Source organism: Leiobunum rupestre, chromosome 5 (assembly GCF_980474605.1).
Source record: "Leiobunum rupestre chromosome 5, qqLeiRupe1.1.hap1, whole genome shotgun sequence".
Lineage (NCBI taxonomy): Eukaryota > Metazoa > Arthropoda > Arachnida > Opiliones > Sclerosomatidae > Leiobunum > Leiobunum rupestre.
Window position 1 is genome coordinate 65,208,690 of NC_143388.1, and position 20,959 is coordinate 65,229,648.

The window sequence follows — 20,959 nt, forward strand, 5'->3', positions numbered from 1 at the left end:
ATATAAAATAAATTATTTTTCGCAGTTCCATCTACCGTGTCGTCGCTTTCCACGACAAACAAACTACAATACTTAACGACATTCCGTCCATAGCAATAGTCCCACTTCGTTATATATATATCGATGTGGAGCTAAAAATTATTTTTCGCAGCTCCATCTACCGTGTCGTCGCTTTCTACGACAAACACACTACAACACTTAACGACATTCTTCCATAGCAATAGTCCCACTTCGTTATCGATGTGGAACTAAAAATGGTAAAATTATTAAAGATACCAAAAATGGCGCGACTGTTTAGAAGTGGGCAGTTTAAGACGAGTCGGAGAGAGCCGAGTTCTCCGTCGGAAGGTTAAAATTGGAACTGCCGAAATTACAAAGTAAGGGGGGGCAAAAAAAAAAGAACTAAGAAGTCGTCAGGGCTTCGCTTCACGCAGAGCGAGGAAAGAAAAAAAAACAAAACTTTCCAGAACTTTTTCTTAGAAAAAACGCCAGTTACACACTATGAAGAAATAAAGCAAAAGTAGGCATGATTTTACAACAATGACAAGTCGGCCCAGGCCGTAATATTAGTTCCACATCAGTGTATTAGAGTGGACAAACCTATACACCCTTAGTAGACACAGGTAGGCACACTAATACAAAAGCTAATGAGGCTACGTTATTTATTATCGTTTGATAAATAAATTGCTACCCTAAGTTAAAGAGTGGATGCCGCCCACCATCAGCTGACCCGGGTGGGCATACTAATAAAAAAGCTGTTAAGCCCATGTGATTTCCTATTGTTTGATATAAAATTCACCATCCTATGTTAAAGAGTGGCCACCGCTCACCCTCATGAAATCGACTTTTTTTTCGGTAACTCTCCCTTTACGGGGGTTGGTCGGAGGGGGCTGAAATTAACGGCACTGCGTGCGCGTCAAAGAGTTCTATCGAATGAGACCAACTGTTTTTTTCAGTCACTCTCCCTTTAATAAGAAAGTGCCACACTTATTTATTACTTCTGACCATACACGGTTTCGATAAGAAAGTGCCACACTTATTTATTACTTCTGACCATACACGGTTTCGATAAGAAAGTGCCACACTTATTTATTACTTCAGGCCAAACACGGTTTCGATAAGAAAGTGCCACACGTATTTTTTACTTTTGAACTTTGCGACAGCTACGAGGTAGACCTCTCTGCAATCAGAGAGCATATAATATGCTCTCTGCTGCAATGTCTAACGGATCTATCTCTCCCGCCTTTACTAGTTAACAGTCTACTTGTAACGCTATTGAGTAAACGCAAAATTTCGTTCCGCCCGCAATGGAAGAAATGCGCCCCCCTATAGGGCGGGCACGAAACAAAAAGTGTTCAATGGTAAAAGTTCAAGCTTAAATATGCTGAGCACGGCGTGGCTCGGTTGGTATAGCCGTTGGTTCTCGAAGATTACGCGACCAGCGGCTATCAGTGTTCGAGTCTCGGCGACGACGCCGAGAATCGAAATTTTAAAAACACAATTATTTATCGCAGCTCCATCTACCGTGTCGTCGCTTTCCACGCCAAACAAACAAACATACAAACACTTAACGAATTGTTGATTCTTCAACAGAGAGAGATTAACCAGGGCTACCATACTGATGGAAGGGTGGTATAAAAAATATATTTAATACTGTGTAATTTTGCCCCCTACCCCCTGAATGTGCTACTGTCCTAAATTTATTGCCATCAAAATTAAAGATAATTGTTTTTATTTATACTAAAACTATTTTGCTTAAATCTAAAACTATTTATTTATGAAGAATAATAATATTTCTTATAAATTCCAATACTACCAAACTATTTTTAACATGAAATGTAAAATAATTTGAAAACAGGTTAAATAAATAAATGCTATTTATTTTAACCTTTTGATTATATTACTTAAATTAAGTCGAGGTAAACAAAGTTAATACAGTATAAGAAAAAACATTTGTTCGATTCAAAGTTTTATTTTACTTATTTTAACTAATGTTTCCGAATGAACTGAGAGCAAAGTGGCTTAAAAGGAAGTTAGCTCCCATCATTCTCATCAAATTCTAATTTTCCTAATTATAGGAAATTTTTAAAATTATAGTAACATTTTTCAGTTTTCTAAATATTCCTGTGGGTTCAGAATAGAGAGGCAGATATAAAAACAAAAATGCTTTTACCAAAGCAGTTTGAAGGTAGATTTAAGAGGGGGGACTAATTTGGGCATTCGAAACGATCAGATTTTGATGGTGTTTTAGATTTAAATAAATATTTTCTGGGAATAATTTTAAAAAAAGTATATTTTCAACATAAATAATAATAAGAATCAGCTAGGCTAATACCCAAGGCACCACCTTAGGCCCAAGTCATCTTGCGACTTAAAATGCCTTAAACAGGTGGACGGGTTACAATGCGTAGGATGTTGGTGCAGTGGCGTAGCTGGGGGGGGCGCACCCCGGGTGCCACCCGTTTGGGCGTGATTCGGGGGTGACACCCGACCGTGAAATAAATCAAAACTTATATAAACTAGAGACTAGTAAGTAGCTCACCATGATATCCGCCCCGGATGTCACCCATGCTAGCTACGCCACTGGGTTGGTGGCAAGCCCTTCATGCCAACAGCTCCCTACACTTACTATTATCGTTCACAAGTTTTTATGGAAGGGGAAACCGAAGAACTAGAGGGAAAACCTCATAAACCAGTGGGGAGAGAACTTGCAAACTCAACGCAGAAGGAGTTGTTTTGAGTTTTCATTCAGTGCTACAAGTCGGAAACGAACCCGGCTCCTCTTGCTGCGAGGTGAAAGTGCCTACCGCTCAGCCACCCGAGTTTCGTCGCCTTTTCGTTAATTGATATACATATTTATCAGATGGAAATATTTATATTTCAAAAATCTTTGCTGAAATTTGAGCCTTGAAACCTTTATAGTAAATTGATAAAATATGATATTGTAATTTTGTAAAGGATTATGTGTTAAATAACAACATTAAACTTCGGTATGTTGTTTGGCTAATATTTTGGTTATGACTAATAACTAAAACTAAACTATTTAAAACAAAAAATTACTATTTTTTAGTATACGAGTTTTGCGATCCAACATTTTTCGTTATTTACAAAGGCAAGAAGTGTTTCGCAAATTAATTTTTTATGCAATATCAGGCATCCAAAACTATCAACAAATACGAACTGTTCATTGAAAATTGATGGATGATCTTCTTTAATCATTCACGTAAAGAAAACAACTTTTTAAATAAACGGTCAAATGTAGAGATTGCTAGTAAAAACAAATCTTATCTAAAAAGATTGTTTAATAATACCAGATAATTTATAACATGTATTTTAAAATTTAATTATATTAAACGATAAGAGCTAGAAACAATAAATAAATTACTTATTAAACTTGCTAGAGATTTAAAATAAACCTAACAAGAAATTGCAGCTACATATAACTTCAACACACCCCTAAATTTAAATGTAGTTCTGTTAGATAATTAATCAAGTAAAATAATGAACTAAAATGCATATACCGTTACAAACTACTTTATCATTAACTTATTTTATGTGTATACATAATTTTAATTTAGTACGTAAAAATCCCATGGAATTATTTTATTAAAACTCATTAAAAGATAAATACGGACCAAACAGGGAGCAAAACCCCTGTAATGATTTCAAATTGTTTACGACAGCGTAGCAGACGACGGTCACAACTCCCCAATTGTAAATTAGCTATTTTACGCAGTATTTTACCAACCTTGGTAAATTAGGGCAAAATATAAGCTTTCCATAACATAAAGCTAGTGTCTTCTTATATTCTACATAATTATCTAGTTTTTGAAGAAAATCAAAAATGGCGAGCGGTTTGTTTTTAGTTTCACATCGAATATATATTCGAAGTGACACTATTGCTATGGACGGAATGTCGTTAAGTGTTTGTTTGTTGTTTTTGTTGTTTGTTTGTCGTGGAAAGTGACGACACGGTAGATGGAGTGCCATTATTTTCCGCCCCCTACGACCAACCCCCTTAAAGGGAGAGTGACCGGGAAAAAAAAGTACGTTTCATTTGATAGAGCTCTTTGACGCGCACAATAGAACTCTCTGACGAGCACAATAGACTCTCTGACGAGCACGCAGAGGCATTAATTTCCGCCCCATCTGACCAACCCCCTTAAAGGGAGAATCACCGAATGGTACGATATCCTGCGCCACGAAAATTGTAATACGCCCTAAAAATTGCGATGAAATCACCGCACTGACGCGTCTTCAACTGATTTCCTATTACCTCTAAAACAAACCCGTCGCTAGTATGGTGCTAATTAAAGTGTTTCCTCTGCAGCTCTCTGACCCCCTCAAACACGTAGAGCCAACGAAAGGTGACCTTTCTGACGCGTGAATCTCGACATCATAGCTTCCACAGGTTGGACACCTTCTTTCCTCCCAGGGTCAAGTCTCATTTTTCGCATCGGTACTTCAAAAATGACTACACCTATATTACTTCTATACCTCTAAACTGCGTGCAAGTTTCAGCTTTGTCAGGTAAACAGGGGGTGCAATAGCCCCCCTTTTTCTATTTTGGGCGTGATATTTATATTTGATTTACTTTTAAATTCTGTTTTCTTATTTAGGTTTAGTTACTAACATTACAAAAATTAAAACAGATATAATTCCCAACATTAATATCATTTTACTATCGTCATTCCGTTCACGACGACCTGAGTCGTCCGGCCTTTGACGGCGACGTTGGCGACGTGAGTTGTCGCTACGTGAGTCGTCTGGCCTTTGACTGCGACGCCCATGTTCATGTTGACATCCATTTCGAGGTCGATATAGGATGGCAATTTATATATCAAACGATAAGAAATCACGTAGCCTCAACAGCTTTTGTATTAGTTTGCCTTCCTGAGTCTACGAAAGGTGTATGGGTTTGCCCACCCGAATACACCGATGTGGAACTAATATTACGGCCTGGGCCGACTTGTTGGTATACAAGCGCGCTAGCTACAAACTGAGTTTGAAAAGTTGAAACCCTGGAGGGGCACTATTGCTTTTCAATTTAATATCTTATCAGTTTACTATTACGGTTTTAAGGCACAAATTTCAGCAAATGTAAAATACATACATTTTAATCTGATAAATATGTATATCAATTTACGAAAAGGTGACGAAAATTTACTACAATTATTCACAAACATTTGCGAAATTAACTTTTTTAACCTTATTTTTTTAAATTACTCGCATTAAAATATCTCTAAATCTAAATATATCAGCAATATATGATCATTTCTAGGTCCCAACTTAGTCGTTACCTCCTAAATCTGCCTTTACACAGTTTTGGCACAAGCATTTTTGGTTTAATATATATTTGACATGTCAAAAGTTCACGTGACTCGAATTAAAAAATCTAAATGCTTTCAATATCGTCCTTTTGAAAGCTACAAATTTACATGTAGATCTCCATTTTTACAAATTTACCGTGCTCAATTTATTTTAAACATTAACCAAAACCTTAAAGCAAAAGGTGTGTTCGCCTAAAGCGCGACAGACAGACAAACCAACAAATTATTGGAACTATAGTAGAAGAACGGGATCTCCTTGCATTTAAGCAAAAGTAATAACCACTCTGCCATCACGCTTACGAAATTCATTTAATTACCCACATCAGTAACTAATTTTATCTGTTTTGACATTAGAAATTTTTTTGTTGTTAGCGTTGGTATATATACTCAAGAAAAATTTAAGGAGTTTGCGTTAAAATATGAATATAGGTAATTTATGTTTCATAATTTTGTTAAGATTTGATCTTTGACTCTAGAATTTAGAAACTATAAATAAATTAGTGGTCGGATTCGTGAGCTAGGATATACTCCCTTTAAGAAGGAGCTTTTACTGTTTAAATTGTGTTGAGGTAGCAAAATCTGGAGATTACGATCGAACTCAGTTACAACTTCACGTGCCCTTTGAAGTCGGAAAATACTAAACGCGCATTATTGTTAAAGCGCATGTTTCAATGAATATAATGAATTTAAAGTAAATAAACACCTTTTCAGTTGGTTTGATGGTGAATGTAATGTCCTTTAGGACGACGTCCATTCCCGGCCTGTAACGCGTTGAATAGTTGTGAAATGAGATTTCTCCCTTGTGCGGCCAAGAAGCCCTGATGGTTTTCGTCTCCTTTTTCCAGGGAGCCTGTTTTGCGAAAACTCAAATAAATACTCATTCTTTGATAAATATTTAATAATAATAATCATTGCAAAAGTAAATTGGATCTCTATCACGGTCACCCAATTTTAATTTTAAAGGAATAATATAATTTATATTAGAGATTCGCGAAGAAAGTGAGTATTCAGGAGGTTTTGGATAAGCATGTCGTGAATCATTGGGTCCAGAGGAGTCGAAAATGTACAGTGAACATGGGTCCTACAGTGCTTCGTTTCAGAGATCTGGGTATCCAAAAAGGACAGTCTAAAACGAGGGGCTAACCATTTCCTCAAATTCTGTAAACCGATTACAGCGAGTACAGCCTTTGGTAGTTCTTAATCTTTAATCGGTTACGTAATCACTTTCGTACAGTCAAAGATAAAGGCCTGTACACCGATTACGGATTATGATCAGCGCCTTAGTCTAAAACAACTAAAATCGTTCAAATGCACGAACGATATTCTGCCTTGAACCAAATAGTTTGCATTAAATAAGCATTTGATTTTTATTGATGAAACTATCAAATTTTTAACAAGTGCTATATAAAGGTTGATTAGTAAACTGTTAGAAATGTGTTTTGTTAAATAATGATTTTAGTAATTCCAACCTAATTTAAATGACTAGATACCATTCAAAACCAAGTTGTTAATTTTATTTTTGCCAAGCATACATATGGTACTAATTAAATTAATAAGATTTAAACATACAATTAACAACAATTACAGGAATTGTTGAAAATGAACACCACCGGCTCGAATACATGCATGGGCCCGTTGAATGAATGCTTCACGAACTCTGGAAAATATGCCTCACACAATTCAATTATGCATTGAAATAAATTTAATAGTTAGTTGATTTTGGATACCTGTCATAAGTTATAAATCGAGGTTAAATTACCACAAAAGTAGTATAACCTTATATCAGTAAAGTAAGAATGTATTTTAAGTCAGGGAGAGTGTATGTGTCAGCGGTTACCAATTCTGTTTGCTATGGAACCCTAAATTATCTACCTAATTCTGGCGGAACCCCAACTCATTTTACTTTTTGGCAAAGGGCTAACATAGTTTCTACGCTTCACAGAGCCGCGCTTCTGCCTTCTACAGACATTATGTGAAACTAAATAACTACGACTGCTTACAAATACAAGCAACGCGTTTCGCAACTCATTTAAATTTTTGTTATAAAGTTGAAGCAAAAGAAAAATCTTACCTCTAGTTTCAATCTCCCGTATTCCAGAATTCGCTCGGCTGAAATCATCGAGGTGTCCAAAGCAGTCAAATTTATGCACATAGTAGATATTGATATTAGAGACTGCATTAAGAAAACTCGAAAATAATTAAATAAGAAAATAAATAAAATGAATTTTCTTAAAAATGTGCAATTTCGTGGCCCCAATATTGTATTTACGAATTATTCTTAATGAAAATGATTTCGTTGAGACGGTGAGCGGACGTCATGGTCGAATTTGTACCTCAGCACGAGGGGAATAAAAAGTCACCAGTGTCTGTTTCAGTCACGTTTGAAGACAGTTTTGAAGAAAATATAATATATCGTGTTGGTTTGTTTCTTTATTGTGAAGGACTAACTCTGCGAGCGAGAGGGGGGGGCGGGGAGCAACGTTAAATGACAATTCAACATAGCCATGCTCCATAAGTATAACCATTGTTGGTAATACATTGTATTTTTATGTTAGAAGTTTTATTTCTGAGTATTTCCTCGATCTAATTTTCTGTCAAGTTTATATTTTCCTTCGTCGAATTGGTACAAATGCCGTGAACTTCGACAATATTTATTCAATACGTTAATTTCCAGACAATTGTCAGATAAAGTTCTTCAGACAAAAGGCGGAAGAGCGTGGAATTTCTTCCAGTAATCACGACGCTAACAATTTGCTACCTACATAATATTTGTTCACATACATATATTCTTGCTAAAATATTAGTAATACGTTTTTGGGGACGATTCTTACCATCCTCAAACTAATTTTTTAAATAGTCTGCTCGTAAATTACAAATCATTCTTGTTTATATTTACTTCATGATTAAGAACTTACATTCGTTAAACAGGCAACCGTATATCCCACTTCACTGGGTGACAAATATTCGGCTTTGCAAACAAGCACGGTTCCAAATAGTAAAAATAGTGCTGCATTGATAATGCGACCTCGGACTATACACCAACTGAAATGAAAGTTAAATTGATGGTTATTACCAAACTAGCATCGTATCCAACTGAAAGTCATCATTTTAAGAAAGGAAGCGAATGACACGTTTTGAAGGATTCCGAAATAGCAACTTATTGCTAATTCTTATTTTCATAAGCAATGTTTTCTCGAAACACACTTGTAACAAATTCAAACGTATTTTGTTAACGTTAGAACAATGTGGAATTTTTACTGTGACTCTCATGAAGATGGGACTTTCCCCCTTCTATTTAATAACGGAGCGCGACGCACGCTTGGTGGCACGTTCCAATTAACAAGTGACACAGAGAGCCTTAAGCGAGAGAGCGTCTTAGTGTTCTGTAGTGTAGTAGGTTTAAAAATCTTCCTTTTTCTACCGAAAAGTATAGACACAAACGAAATACTATACAAAGCCCGGGTTTCTTACAATCTGAACTTTGACCCGAGGTAATTAATTTCGAAAAACATGTATTTCATGAAATCGACTTTTATTTTTTCGCGTCATGCGTTTCAAATATCATCACTTATATAAAAGTTAAATCCATTATGTCGTTAATGATCAAATTCGGTTAAACACGCGGATATGAGGTTTGTGGCTATAGCCTAATTTCTTGAATCGAATTCTGTCAATTGACAATCTGGTTCTGTAAACAGTTCCATTTATTTGGGCAGCACAAACTGCTCCTGGAGTGCTCCGAAAGTCGAAGCTTGCTCCTCTGGTCCATCGAGACCGAGTATTTGGGAGAAGTGAAGTTAATAGATTTTTGGATGTAGTACCACCTAACAAATATATCTGCTTTAATCGTTAGGGAAAGTGTTCGAAACCTTGCCTCGCCTTTATTTGAAATTATAGCCTAAAATTGGTCACAAAATATAGCTCCGTAACACGGAACTATGACGAAAGACGTTTATTTTTCTAGATACAAGAGGCAGTTGAGAGCAGTTTCGGGGCAGCGAAAGAAAAACGCCGCGGGATAACGTCACAGCTGCCTCGGTGAATTGACTACTCTGAAAGAGCGTTTCAAACTAATAATATGAAGAAATAAAATAGTGAAATACGATTTATCGTTATAGATTTATCCTCGGACATTATCTATGGCGCAAACACTTATTGCATGAATTTAGTTATTCTAAAAATGTGCCCGGAATTTATGGGGTCCTTCTTTGGTTGGAATCCTGGTACAAGTGCCATCTTAATTTGGCACTATATACAACTAATGGGGATGTTTTTTAAATACCCGAAACTAAATTTAGTTTTGAAATTAGAAGAAACGATACGAAGTTAATTTATATTTTTTAGAAAAGGAGGGAAATGGGGTAAAGAAACAAGGTTCAGCGACTATCATAGACTTTAAGTTAGAACACTTTTGGAATTAATTTAAATTGAAACCGTATTTCTTTTTTTCAATTGCAAAACGCAGCTTACAAAAATTATTTAAATGGCTAAAGTGAGTCTTTAGTATTAGAACTGTAATAATGTATAATTGAAAATATTATTTAAAGTTATATTACTGGGATTTAACAGCTAGACTAATACCCTTGGCACCACCTTAGATGCAAGGCTAATGGGCCAACTGCGCAGTTCCCTATTCCACATATGCAATTTCGCGGTTTTCCATTTGCACAGTATCCCTTTTCCGCAGTTTCCCATTAACGCGTTTTTCATTTGCGCATTTTTCAGATGCACAGTTTTCCTTTTGCGCAGATAGTTTTCATTTGCGCGGTTTATCATTTGCACAGGTTTTTCATTTGTGTGGTTTTCCACTGGCGCAGGTTTTTCATTTGCGCATATATTTTTCATTTGCGCAGATATTTTCCATTTGCGCGGTTTCTCATTGGCGCGGTTTTCCATTTGCGCAGGTTTTTCAATTCCTTGAAAGAGGTTTTCTTCTGGCAGATTATTTTTACCATAACTTTGTTTACCATCCAACTGCGCTACTGGTGAATTCTTAATTGCCGGTCGCGCTGTAAATACCTATAATTTTTAAGTTTTTCTTAGTTGAAATATCGTTTGTTGAATAATAATAATAATAATAATAATAATATTTATTTTGCAAAAACACAAGCATTGCTGGCAACCACAGAGGCAAAGCAATTATTCTGTTGGGAATATATCTTCAGTCAAAACGCATACCCTAGGTTCTCAGAATTAGGGCTAAGATAAACATGTTATATCTGCCACGCTGACGGAATTATTCTGGCTCTCGCTATGAAAACGTTTTCTTTGTTTGTTAAAGAACACCGGCTTAGGCAAGACTATTTTTTACTAGTTTTAGCTTACTTTGGCGTAGGTTCAGCTTATTAAGAATTTTTCGGTTTAAAATTTAACAATCTAAGCGAATGCCTGCCACACAATATTGCTTAGTGCCTGCTACAAAAAATGCCATTTTTTCCAAATATTTCTATTTAAATTTAGTGGCTGCCAAATAAAAACACCTTTTCCAAAATATTGCAATTTAAATTTAGTGCCTGCACAAAAAAAAATATTATTTCTTAATATTTCTATTTAAATTTAATGTCTGCCACAAAAAATGTAATATATTCCAAAATACTGCAATTTAATATTAGTGACTGCCACAAAAATACACCTTTTAATGGCATTGCTTGTTTCTTAGAGGTCAAAAAGGTTATTAAAGCGGTGAAAGTGATTGGTTAGGCTAGGTTAGGTTAGAATAGTTTTGGTTTGGTAAATGTCGGGTTGTACAATTCTTGGTGCGTAAGGCTTGGTACTGTCCTCTGGGTGGCGTTATAGACGGCCCATCCCTCTTTTTAGAATGGGGTTGGGGTAGCGCCACGCGCCCCCAGCGCTCGAGCGAAGTGAGTGCGCGGCGCCGTCAGGCGCCATAAAGAAAAGTCCAAACGTCTGGATTCAATTCCTTTATAATTAATTTAATGCTGGGAGATTAAGTTTGCGAGTAAACTAATTTTAAATACTAATAATAAGCGGGATTTAATTAATGTTCCCAATTTGTGGGCTAACTTAAATTTTAATGTAATAATTTGACTTCGTAACAAAAAACTATTTTATTTTTACGAGTTCCCAATTTGTGGGCTAACTTAAATTTTAATGTAATAATTTGACTTCGTAACAAAAAACTATTTTATTTTTACGAAAAAATGTTCTGCTCTGAAAGAGCTCCAAATGCGAAGTGAGGATGGAGTTCTTTTTTCTCTGTCCTCAAGAATACAAATTTCAAATCTCAACGGAACTTTTTGTCTATTCCCAACTGCCTTTCCTAAACTCCTTAAACTATGACATGCCTGAAGCAAAAAGCTTTCGGTCGTAAAAGGAGAGATGACTTTCTCCGAAACCATTATCCAAGCGAGATAACCAACGCGCGGTGTATCAATCGTCCCGCGAAAGGTACGCCACTTTGACTTAATACAATAGTACCATGCCCGGACGGCCCGAGAAGTCGCGAAGCCTCTCCCGATATTCCCGAAACCCTTTCTTCAATTTCGCCAAGCACCTGTCAATAGTTTTACGACCAATTTATCATTTGGACAAGTTGGGGGTTCTTCTCATTTTGTTATACCTACATTTTATACAATTTTAAAGAAGTAATATCTTTTTCTTCTAAAAAAAGATTTAATTATTAAATGTTTGAATTTTACCTTTATTTTAATTTTAATTTTAAGAAATTTTAGTTAATATTTAGTACACTTTTTAACACTCCCCCCGAAATACTGCAAAAGTATTTCAATAGTTCAGTTGCGCTATTTAATTGTTTTTATCATTTTTGATTTCAAGCGCGTAGAGCAATTGTACTGGCCTGATTATCTCGCTACGGTTCGCCATTCTTAATTGACATTTCCGCACCTTTTTGTCGCGGCCGTAAAAGATTTTAGTGACTACACCGAGTTTCCATACCTGTTTAGGTAGTTTATCCTCATGAACAAGCATGACATCACCAATTTCAATTAATCTATTTTCTTTTACGGTCGCGGCGTGATGGGCCGATCTTAGCTCCATCAAGTACTCGTGTCGAAATCGTTTCCAAAGGTTTTGAATTAATTGTTGTCGGTATTTTAAACGTTTAGTTAATTCGACACGAGTAGCTGGTAATTTGTCATTTGGAAATTTCTGAGAAGGGAGGCAGGTAATTCTTTTCCCAATCAAGAATTCAGCTGGTGTGAGAGGGATTGGTTCGTTTATATCGTTATAGACGTAGGTTAAGGGTCTGGAGTTGATCACTGCCTCAGTTTCGGCTAGTGTCGTCTCCATTTCCTCGTATGTTAATGAGGCTCTACTTAATACTTTTTTTAAAGTGGTTTTGGTAGAGCGTACTAATCGCTCCCACCAACCCCCCCACCAAGCTGCACGTTCGGCTATAAATTTCCACGTAATGCCATTCACTCCAAAATGTTGTTTTAGTTCTGCGCTATCTAAGCATTTCCAAATTAATTTTAAGTCCTTGTTCGCTTTGTGAAATGTTTTTGCATTGTCGGTATAGACTACCGATGGAATGCCCCTTCTCGCTACTACTCTACGGAATGCCAAGAGAAACTCTTCCGTTCTTAACGATGATACTAATTCTAAATGAATAGCCCTAGTGACTGCGCATGTCACGAGGCAAATGTAGGCTTTTTCTGGCGGGCCATTAGTTTTGCGTATGAATAATGGTCCCGCGAAATCTATTCCAATAATTTCAAACGGTTTCGATTCTCTCATTCGATCCGCAGGAAGAGGAGCTACTGGTGCTACGCAAGGCTTTGCTTTTATTTTTCTGCACTTTATGCAACTGCTAATTACGTTTTTTGCTAATTGCCTACCAGAAACAATCCAGAATTTTTCTCTGGTTTGCGTAATAGTTTCTTGCACTCCTCCGTGCAGTGTTTTCAGGTGGCTTCTCATTAAGATTAATTCGGAGAAGCGATTGGTTTTTGCCATAATTATAGGATGCTTTTCGCCATAAGTTAGCTCTGATTCTGTCAAACGGCCTCCTACTCTTAATACTCCTTCTTCGTCGAGCTGAGGGTGCAAAGTTGCAATCTTTGATGCAGCTAAAATTGTCTTTTTTAATTGTAAATCACTAATTTCTCTTTTAAAATCTTCTAATTGTGTTGCTTTAATCCAAATAGTCTCAGCTTTATTTAATTCCGCAGCTGTCGGTGGCATAATTTTATGACCCCATTTTGTGTGTAAAATATTGGTGTTTTGTCCATCGGTTACTACTTCCTTATTTTTACCGAAAGCTCGCAATACGTATACCGTGATTCTAATCACCTTGTCTAATGAATAATATCTGTTCAAATCTAGAATGTTAACTATACTGATTTTAGTTTCGCATCCTACTACCAGGACTACCTTTTTTCTCTCCACCCCGACTTCGACGGGTACTCTCCTTTCTTCGAATCTTTTCTCGGGCCACTGCGATTTCGGCTTTTTTAGCCAAACGGGCCCCTCCCAAAATAGCTTACACGCTGAGAGTTCTTCGGCGCTTGTTCCCCTTGAGGGCAAATCTGCTGGATTTTCGGCTCCCGAGCAGTGGCTCCAATTTTGAGGGTCGGTTATCTTTTGAATTTCGGCGGTTCGATTGGAAACGAAAGGCTTCCATTCTTTAGTGCTCGCATCGGAGAAACTGTGTAATTCAAATTCGCTAATTTCGTCTTCTGGGCAATGGAAAATGCAACGCGGCAATTTAATTCTTCTAATTTGGGGTAGTTCTCTTCTCCATTTGGTAAATAACTCTCCCACGTCTGGAGGAAGTTCGTCGTCCCATTTTAACCCACGTTCCCATAACATTTGAAATATAATTTTAGCTCTAATTGTAATCGGAGATAGCATTCCCATCGGATCGAAAATCTGCGCTACTACACTTAAAACTTGCCTTTTAGTATTTTTCATTTCCGACATCATCGCGATCAAATTTGATAGATCGAAAGAAAACAGATCCGCTTTCGCGTTCCATCTCAAGCCCAGTACCTTTAAATTTTCGCGGTTGGTACCGCTTTCAAATAATGTAATTTCACCCGCTTCTTGTCTTTTATTTCCCCAAATTTTTCTCAATTCGTCCGAGTTGGTTTCCCACTTTCGGAATCTCATGCTGGCTTTATTCATGATTTCGGTAACTCCAGCGGAGAGTTCAAACGCTTTTTTTACGTCGCTGGCTCCGCTCACCAAATCGTCATAATATAGATCTCTATTTAGAGCGCTTACCGCTGAACTGTGGCTTCCCTCGTATTGCTTTATGTGATATTTGATCGTGGCTGCTAATAAATAGGGGCTCGCTGTAACTCCGAAAGGAACTCTTGCCATTCGCAATATTTGGTAATCCTCCTCTTTAATTTTTCCATTTAAATCCTCCTTTACCCAAAGAAATTTCACCGAGTCCCGTTCTTCTTCCACTAGACCGACTTGTAAGAAAGCCTTTTCAATATCTGCCATAATGGCTACTTGATGGTTTCGGAATCTTAGTAATAAAAGCAATAAGTCTGGGTTTAGATTGGGGCCAGAACTCATACAGTTGTTAAGCGACGGAGATCCGTATTGACTCGCTGATCCGTCCATTACTACGCGTAATTTTGTAGTTGCGCTAATTTCTCTCTTCACACCTTGGTGCGGTAAATAGAACGCTCCAGGTGTATCTTCCTTTTCTCTCGGGACAACTTCCACGATACCAAGAGCTAATTGATCGTCAATTATCTTTTTGTACTCCGAGAAATATTTAGGATCTTTATGGAATTTCTTCAGAAGAGGTTTGAATCTTTTTAAGGCGAGGGTTAGATTGTTAGGCAGAACAGTTTTATCCACGTTCCATGGGAATTTTACGTAATACCTTCCCTCCCTGAATTCGATTTCTTCATTGAATTTTTTGATTACTTCTTCGTGGGTTGGCGCTAAATTTTGTTCCTCGCTTTTAATCCCTAATGATTCCAATTCCCAGAAACTTTTCATAATTTTATTAATCTCTCCTTCTTCTACTCCAGTAATCATTGCCGTGACGCTAAAATTTTGCGCACTTGAGTTTTTACCCCTTTGTGGACCCTGAATCACCCATCCAAACAAGGTATCCAGAGCTACAAATCTTCCGTACCTTTCTATACCTTTTACTACGTTCCAATAGTAATCTCCTCCAACTAATACGCTAATACTGGAAATATTTTTATTGGCTAAACTTGGTTCGTCTGCCATTTCTCGGCCCTTCTCTTTCATAATTTCTTCCATTTTTCCGCAATGTTTGGTAGTCGTTAAATTACACAAGAAAGGTACTTCCATAGCTATAATTTCAATTTTTAATCCTGGATAACGTTTGTTCTGAAGGGTTACTCTAACTACGCGCCTCCGCATTTCCTTCGGAAATTCGTTGCCAAAGTTATTTACTGTCAATCCTAATTCTTCAACTACGGGCAAATTCATTCTTCTAGAGTATTCTTCTTTTACGAAGCTAACTTCGCTACCCGCGTCGAAAAGACATCTTACTTCTTCTTCCAATACTTCTGAAGTTACGGGGTTTTCAATCTTAATCATAGCGGTTTGAAGTAGAGTTTTCCGCGCGCTGATCAGGCCTTGCCCGGTGGATGTCGAGTTTACGTCTACCTTTTCCTTGGGGGCCGTTTCATCAGATTCTTTTTTCGTTTTGTTCGCTTCGTTTAATTCGCATATAGCAAAGTTATGTTTCACTCCACATGCTCGGCATGCCATTATTCTTGCATGGCAGCTTTTGCTATCGTGCCCTAATCTCAAACATTTAAAACATCTTCGATTTTCTCTAATGAATTTTCTTTTTTGCTCTAATGTTAATTTTACGCAATGAAAAGTAGCGTGTACGGTATTATCGCAGAATATACAGTATATTTTACTGGCCGTGGCCCTTTCTACATTAGTAGCTAGGGAGTAAGCCGAGGGAGTATAAGTTTTATTTTTATCTATTTTTCCAGGAAACCGCTTTGACCTATCTTGGGAAGAGGCTCCTTCTCGTTTATCGTTTTCCGTGGGTGCGCTTAATAATTTCGATCTTTCTCGACTTTGCAAATCCTTCCTCAGGAACTCGATTAAATTATGGACGTCCCAATCTTGGTCGGTATCGCGTTCTTTACTAAATTCTAGGCGAATATCTTCGGGTAAACTTCGCAGCAGGGCAGGGCATAAAAAACTACCATTGGAGTGAATGTTTTGTCCTAATGATTTTAAACTTCTAATATTAAGTTCGACTGTGTCGAATAATTTTCGCAAGGCCTTGAGATCGCTAGACTTTCGAACGGGCTCTATGCTTAAAAGCTTATTCATGTGGGTGTGAATGACTAAATCCCTACGACCGAATCGATTTTTTAATATTGATACAACTTCGTCGTAAGTGTCATCCGAAGCGTATATGCCAGAAATTACTGATTTTGCCTCCCCCTCTAAATACATTTCCAAATAACTAAATTTGTCTACCTTGTCCAGGTCCTGCGAGTCCACAGCGACGGTGAATTGGTTCCAAAAACTATGAAATTTGGTGATATCTCCATCGAACTTCTGTATAGCAAGCTTAGGCAGTTTGGTATGAGATTTCCTCGAAACACTACCCGCAGATTTATTATTGTTAATATGCCCGTGAATACTAGCTCCCGACGCTTCCGATAATATGTCCGTTACGCTGGACGATCCTCCTCGCGCGGCTTTAATTCTTCTACCGATCTTTAATTTGCTCGCGAATATTTCCTCCTTGTAACGCTCTTTATTCAACGTCTCGGTTTCCAATGTTTTCTCGTCGTCCGTCAATGCCTCAGCATCCCTTTCCGATAGGCGATGATCCTCTTCCTTTTTAATTAATATGGATAGCGCATCTTCTAATGTCTCGATGTCTATCAAATCATCGCTTAAATAATCCGCAACTACCTTCAAATAATTTGTAATTGTCGTTCTCATGGTTTTCCTTATAGCTTTAGCTCTTAGATATCTTTCATTTTTTCCTTTGGCGTTTTCCGCGGCCTTCGCTGTGGCATCAGCTATGGCTCTGGCTACATCTGTTTCCGCCTCCATCTTCTTAATATTAATATTCGATATCTTTTTTTTTGTAATACTACCGCTGTCTGTTCATTCACAACTCAACCAGTCCCGGGTTTCGGCACCATAAAGAAAAGTCCAAACGTCTGGATTCAATTCCTTTATAATTAATTTAATGCTGGGAGATTAAGTTTGCGAGTAAACTAATTTTAAATACTAATAATAAGCGGGATTTAATTAATGTTCCCAATTTGTGGGCTAACTTAAATTTTAATGTAATAATTTGACTTCGTAACAAAAAACTATTTTATTTTTACGAGTTCCCAATTTGTGGGCTAACTTAAATTTTAATGTAATAATTTGACTTCGTAACAAAAAACTATTTTATTTTTACGAGTTCCCAATTTGTGGGCTAACTTAAATTTTAATGTAATAATTTGACTTCGTAACAAAAAACTATTTTATTTTTACGAAAAAATGTTCTGCTCTGAAAGAGCTCCAAATGCGAAGTGAGGATGGAGTTCTTTTTTCTCTGTCCTCAAGAATACAAATTTCAAATCTCAACGGAACTTTTTGTCTATTCCCAACTGCCTTTCCTAAACTCCTTAAACTATGACATGCCTGAAGCAAAAAGCTTTCGGTCGTAAAAGGAGAGATGACTTTCTCCGAAACCATTATCCAAGCGAGATAACCAACGCGCGGTGTATCAATCGTCCCGCGAAAGGTACGCCACTTTGACTTAATACAATAGTACCATGCCCGGACGGCCCGAGAAGTCGCGAAGCCTCTCCCGATATTCCCGAAACCCTTTCTTCAATTTCGCCAAGCACCTGTCAATAGTTTTACGACCAATTTATCATTTGGACAAGTTGGGGGTTCTTCTCATTTTGTTATACCTACATTTTATACAATTTTAAAGAAGTAATATCTTTTTCTTCTAAAAAAAGATTTAATTATTAAATGTTTGAATTTTACCTTTATTTTAATTTTAATTTTAAGAAATTTTAGTTAATATTTAGTACACTTTTTAACACGCCAATACTCAGAATACGTCAACTTGAAACTTAAGACATAGTATAGGCTATAGTTCTACGGTAAGGGGGTGTACAAATCCATTAGTAACTACACTACGATCTTAACCTAAAGGCTGAAAAGCTACGAGTCGCTGTTTGACTGGCGATATATTTTCAAGTGACTAATTCAACAAATGATATTTCAACTAAGCAAAACATGAAAATTTTTGGTATTTACAGTGCGACTGGACATTAAACATAGACCAGCAGGGCAACTGGATGTTAAACAGGGTAATGTTAAAAATTATCTGCCAGAAATAACTCTTTTGTTATAACCGCGCAAACGGGAAAACGGCACAAACGGAAAATCACGCAAACGGGAAAACCGCGCTAATGGTAATTTGCGCAATTGACAAACTGCGCAAATGGAAATTTCGCAAATGGAAAAGTGTGTAAACGGAAACTGTGCAAATGAAAACTGCGCAATTGGACTGAAACCGATGTAAGTCATGAAGAGACTCAGTTAGCCGGGTTGCAATGCGTAGGAGGGAGGTAGCAATGAATAGCTTTTGAACAGAGCAAGGTTATTTCTGAGATTCACTATTATTAAAATGTAACTGAAAACATTGAGGTAATTGGTTTAAAAAAATACGTTTTCGTACCTTGTGGTGCTATTTTCTAGGTAGTCAATTGAGTTATTCGCGTCCAGCAGTACGGAGGCTTTCTCTTTGAACCGTTGAGTGGCATTCATTGACCTGATGACGGCAGCGCCGTTGATTGATTCTGAGAAGTGAGACAAAAGCGTCGAAATAGAATTGGCGTTCAGTCTTTTGAAATGAAGGCTCGCCTGTTTGAAATAATACTGGAAAAACATATTTGCAATTGGGCAACGGTTGTAACTTTTTTTTTAATATTATACGAAATATTTCTCAATTTGTATCGAGGGTTGATTAAAAATATTTATCTTCTTCTGGTTTATATATATATATATATATATATATATATATATATATATATATATATATATATATATATATATATTCGGATAAGGAATTTCTGGCTATTTTGTTTAATTAAATTAAGTTTTTCGCTCGAAGATCTATTTGGTCCAAGTTTCGCGTCTTTTTGTTTGCTCGAAGACCTATCGGGTACGAGCAATTAGTAAGTTTTTAAATTTCTTCAAATTTGTTTAGGGTTTAGCTTTTTTATCCATATTCATAATGGACTTATCTACTTATTGTATCATCCTATATACAGGGTCTTTTTTTTTGCTCGGAAAAGTGTTTTTTTTCAAAAACTATTTATAGTACCGATTTCAAATTTGGAAGGTCAATTCTCTATACCGGGGGACATCAGATTGAGAAATTTGAGCGTTTTCGGTAATGTTTTTCACCAATTTTGAAAAATTATTTTTCGACCACTAGGTGCGAGATAAAAAATTTCTATTATAAAGTTGTAGGCCGTCATCGAAAACCCTTAAAAATTGTTCACTCGACGAAAAACAATTTATTTATCAGTGAAAATTCGAGCTTGAAAAATTTACAAGTTGGTGAAGCCAAATTACGATTGTTTGAAACGATAATTGAAACCGAATTACCTAATCCAGTTGAAACTTTGGTTAAAAAAACGACCGGATTTAAAAAACACGAGGCTATAGGTCAATCCTAAACATGCATTGGGTATTTAAAGGAAAACTTTGGGAGATTATTATCAGCGTTTGATAATATTTTGAACAATGCCTCGTTATTCAGTAGCTGAGCGTACCGAGATAGTTGCCATTTACTATGGAGAAGCAGCGCAAAACCTTAGAAGAGTGACTGAAATCTTCGCAGAAAGACATCCAAATGGAGCACCATCTGTAAATACAGTAAGACGAGCAATTCACGATTTCAATCAATTTGGTAACTTGCAACCTAGGTTTCGCGGATTGGGTCAACCGGATTTAGACTTCGAGAACAATGTACTCGCGTACTTTGTGGCATATCCTCGTCACAGTTGCGCTAACGCCGCTGCTGATTTGGGTTGTTCTGCAAATCGTGTGTGGAAAATTCTTCGTAAGAATCGCTATCACCCATACAGAGTTACGCTCCACCAAGGACTAATTGACGGATACCATCAAAGACGTTATGAATTTAGCAACTGGTTACTAAATGCTGTCCAAGAAGATAGACAATTTTTGCGCCATGTTTTGTTCTCCGACGAAGCGTCATTTTCTAGAGATGGGCCCTTTAATCATCAAAACAGCCATCTTTGGTCTGACATCAACCCACATTGGGGTTTTGAATATCATCACCAGGTTCAATTTGAACGGGTCAATGTTTGGGTTGGACTTGTTGGAAACCGTTTGATTGGTCCCTTTCTCCTGCCGACGAACCTCAACGGCCAAAGGTATTTACATTTTCTACAGAACGAACTGAGTGACGCAATCGACGACCTTCCATTGGCTGAAAGACGTCAGTTGTGGTTTCAGCAAGATGGCGCCCCTCCGCATTTTTCCCGGCAAGTAACTGAGCACCTCAACAACGAGTTTCCTGAAAGGTGGATAGGGAGAAATGGTCCAGTGCATTGGCCAGCAAGGTCACCTGACCTAACACCGCTGGATTATTTTCTCTGGGGATTTGTTAAAGCAAAGGTATACGC

At 37.1% G+C, this 20,959-nt stretch overlaps 1 protein-coding gene across 1 annotated transcript in view; it reads right to left on the reverse strand.

Moving 5' to 3' along the window:
* Positions 1-20,959, reverse strand: part of LOC149945610 (ATP-binding cassette sub-family C member 3-like) — a 62,462-nt gene that overhangs the window by 13,341 nt on the left and 28,162 nt on the right. Inside the window, exons 11-14 of the mRNA XM_090174606.1 lie at positions 18,982-19,181; positions 8,246-8,372; positions 7,402-7,503; positions 6,034-6,180 (exon numbers count right to left, since the gene is read on the reverse strand). Of these exons, the coding sequence (XP_090030732.1) occupies positions 6,034-6,180; positions 7,402-7,503; positions 8,246-8,372; positions 18,982-19,181 (576 nt within the window). The remainder of the gene's footprint in view (positions 1-6,033; positions 6,181-7,401; positions 7,504-8,245; positions 8,373-18,981; positions 19,182-20,959) is intronic.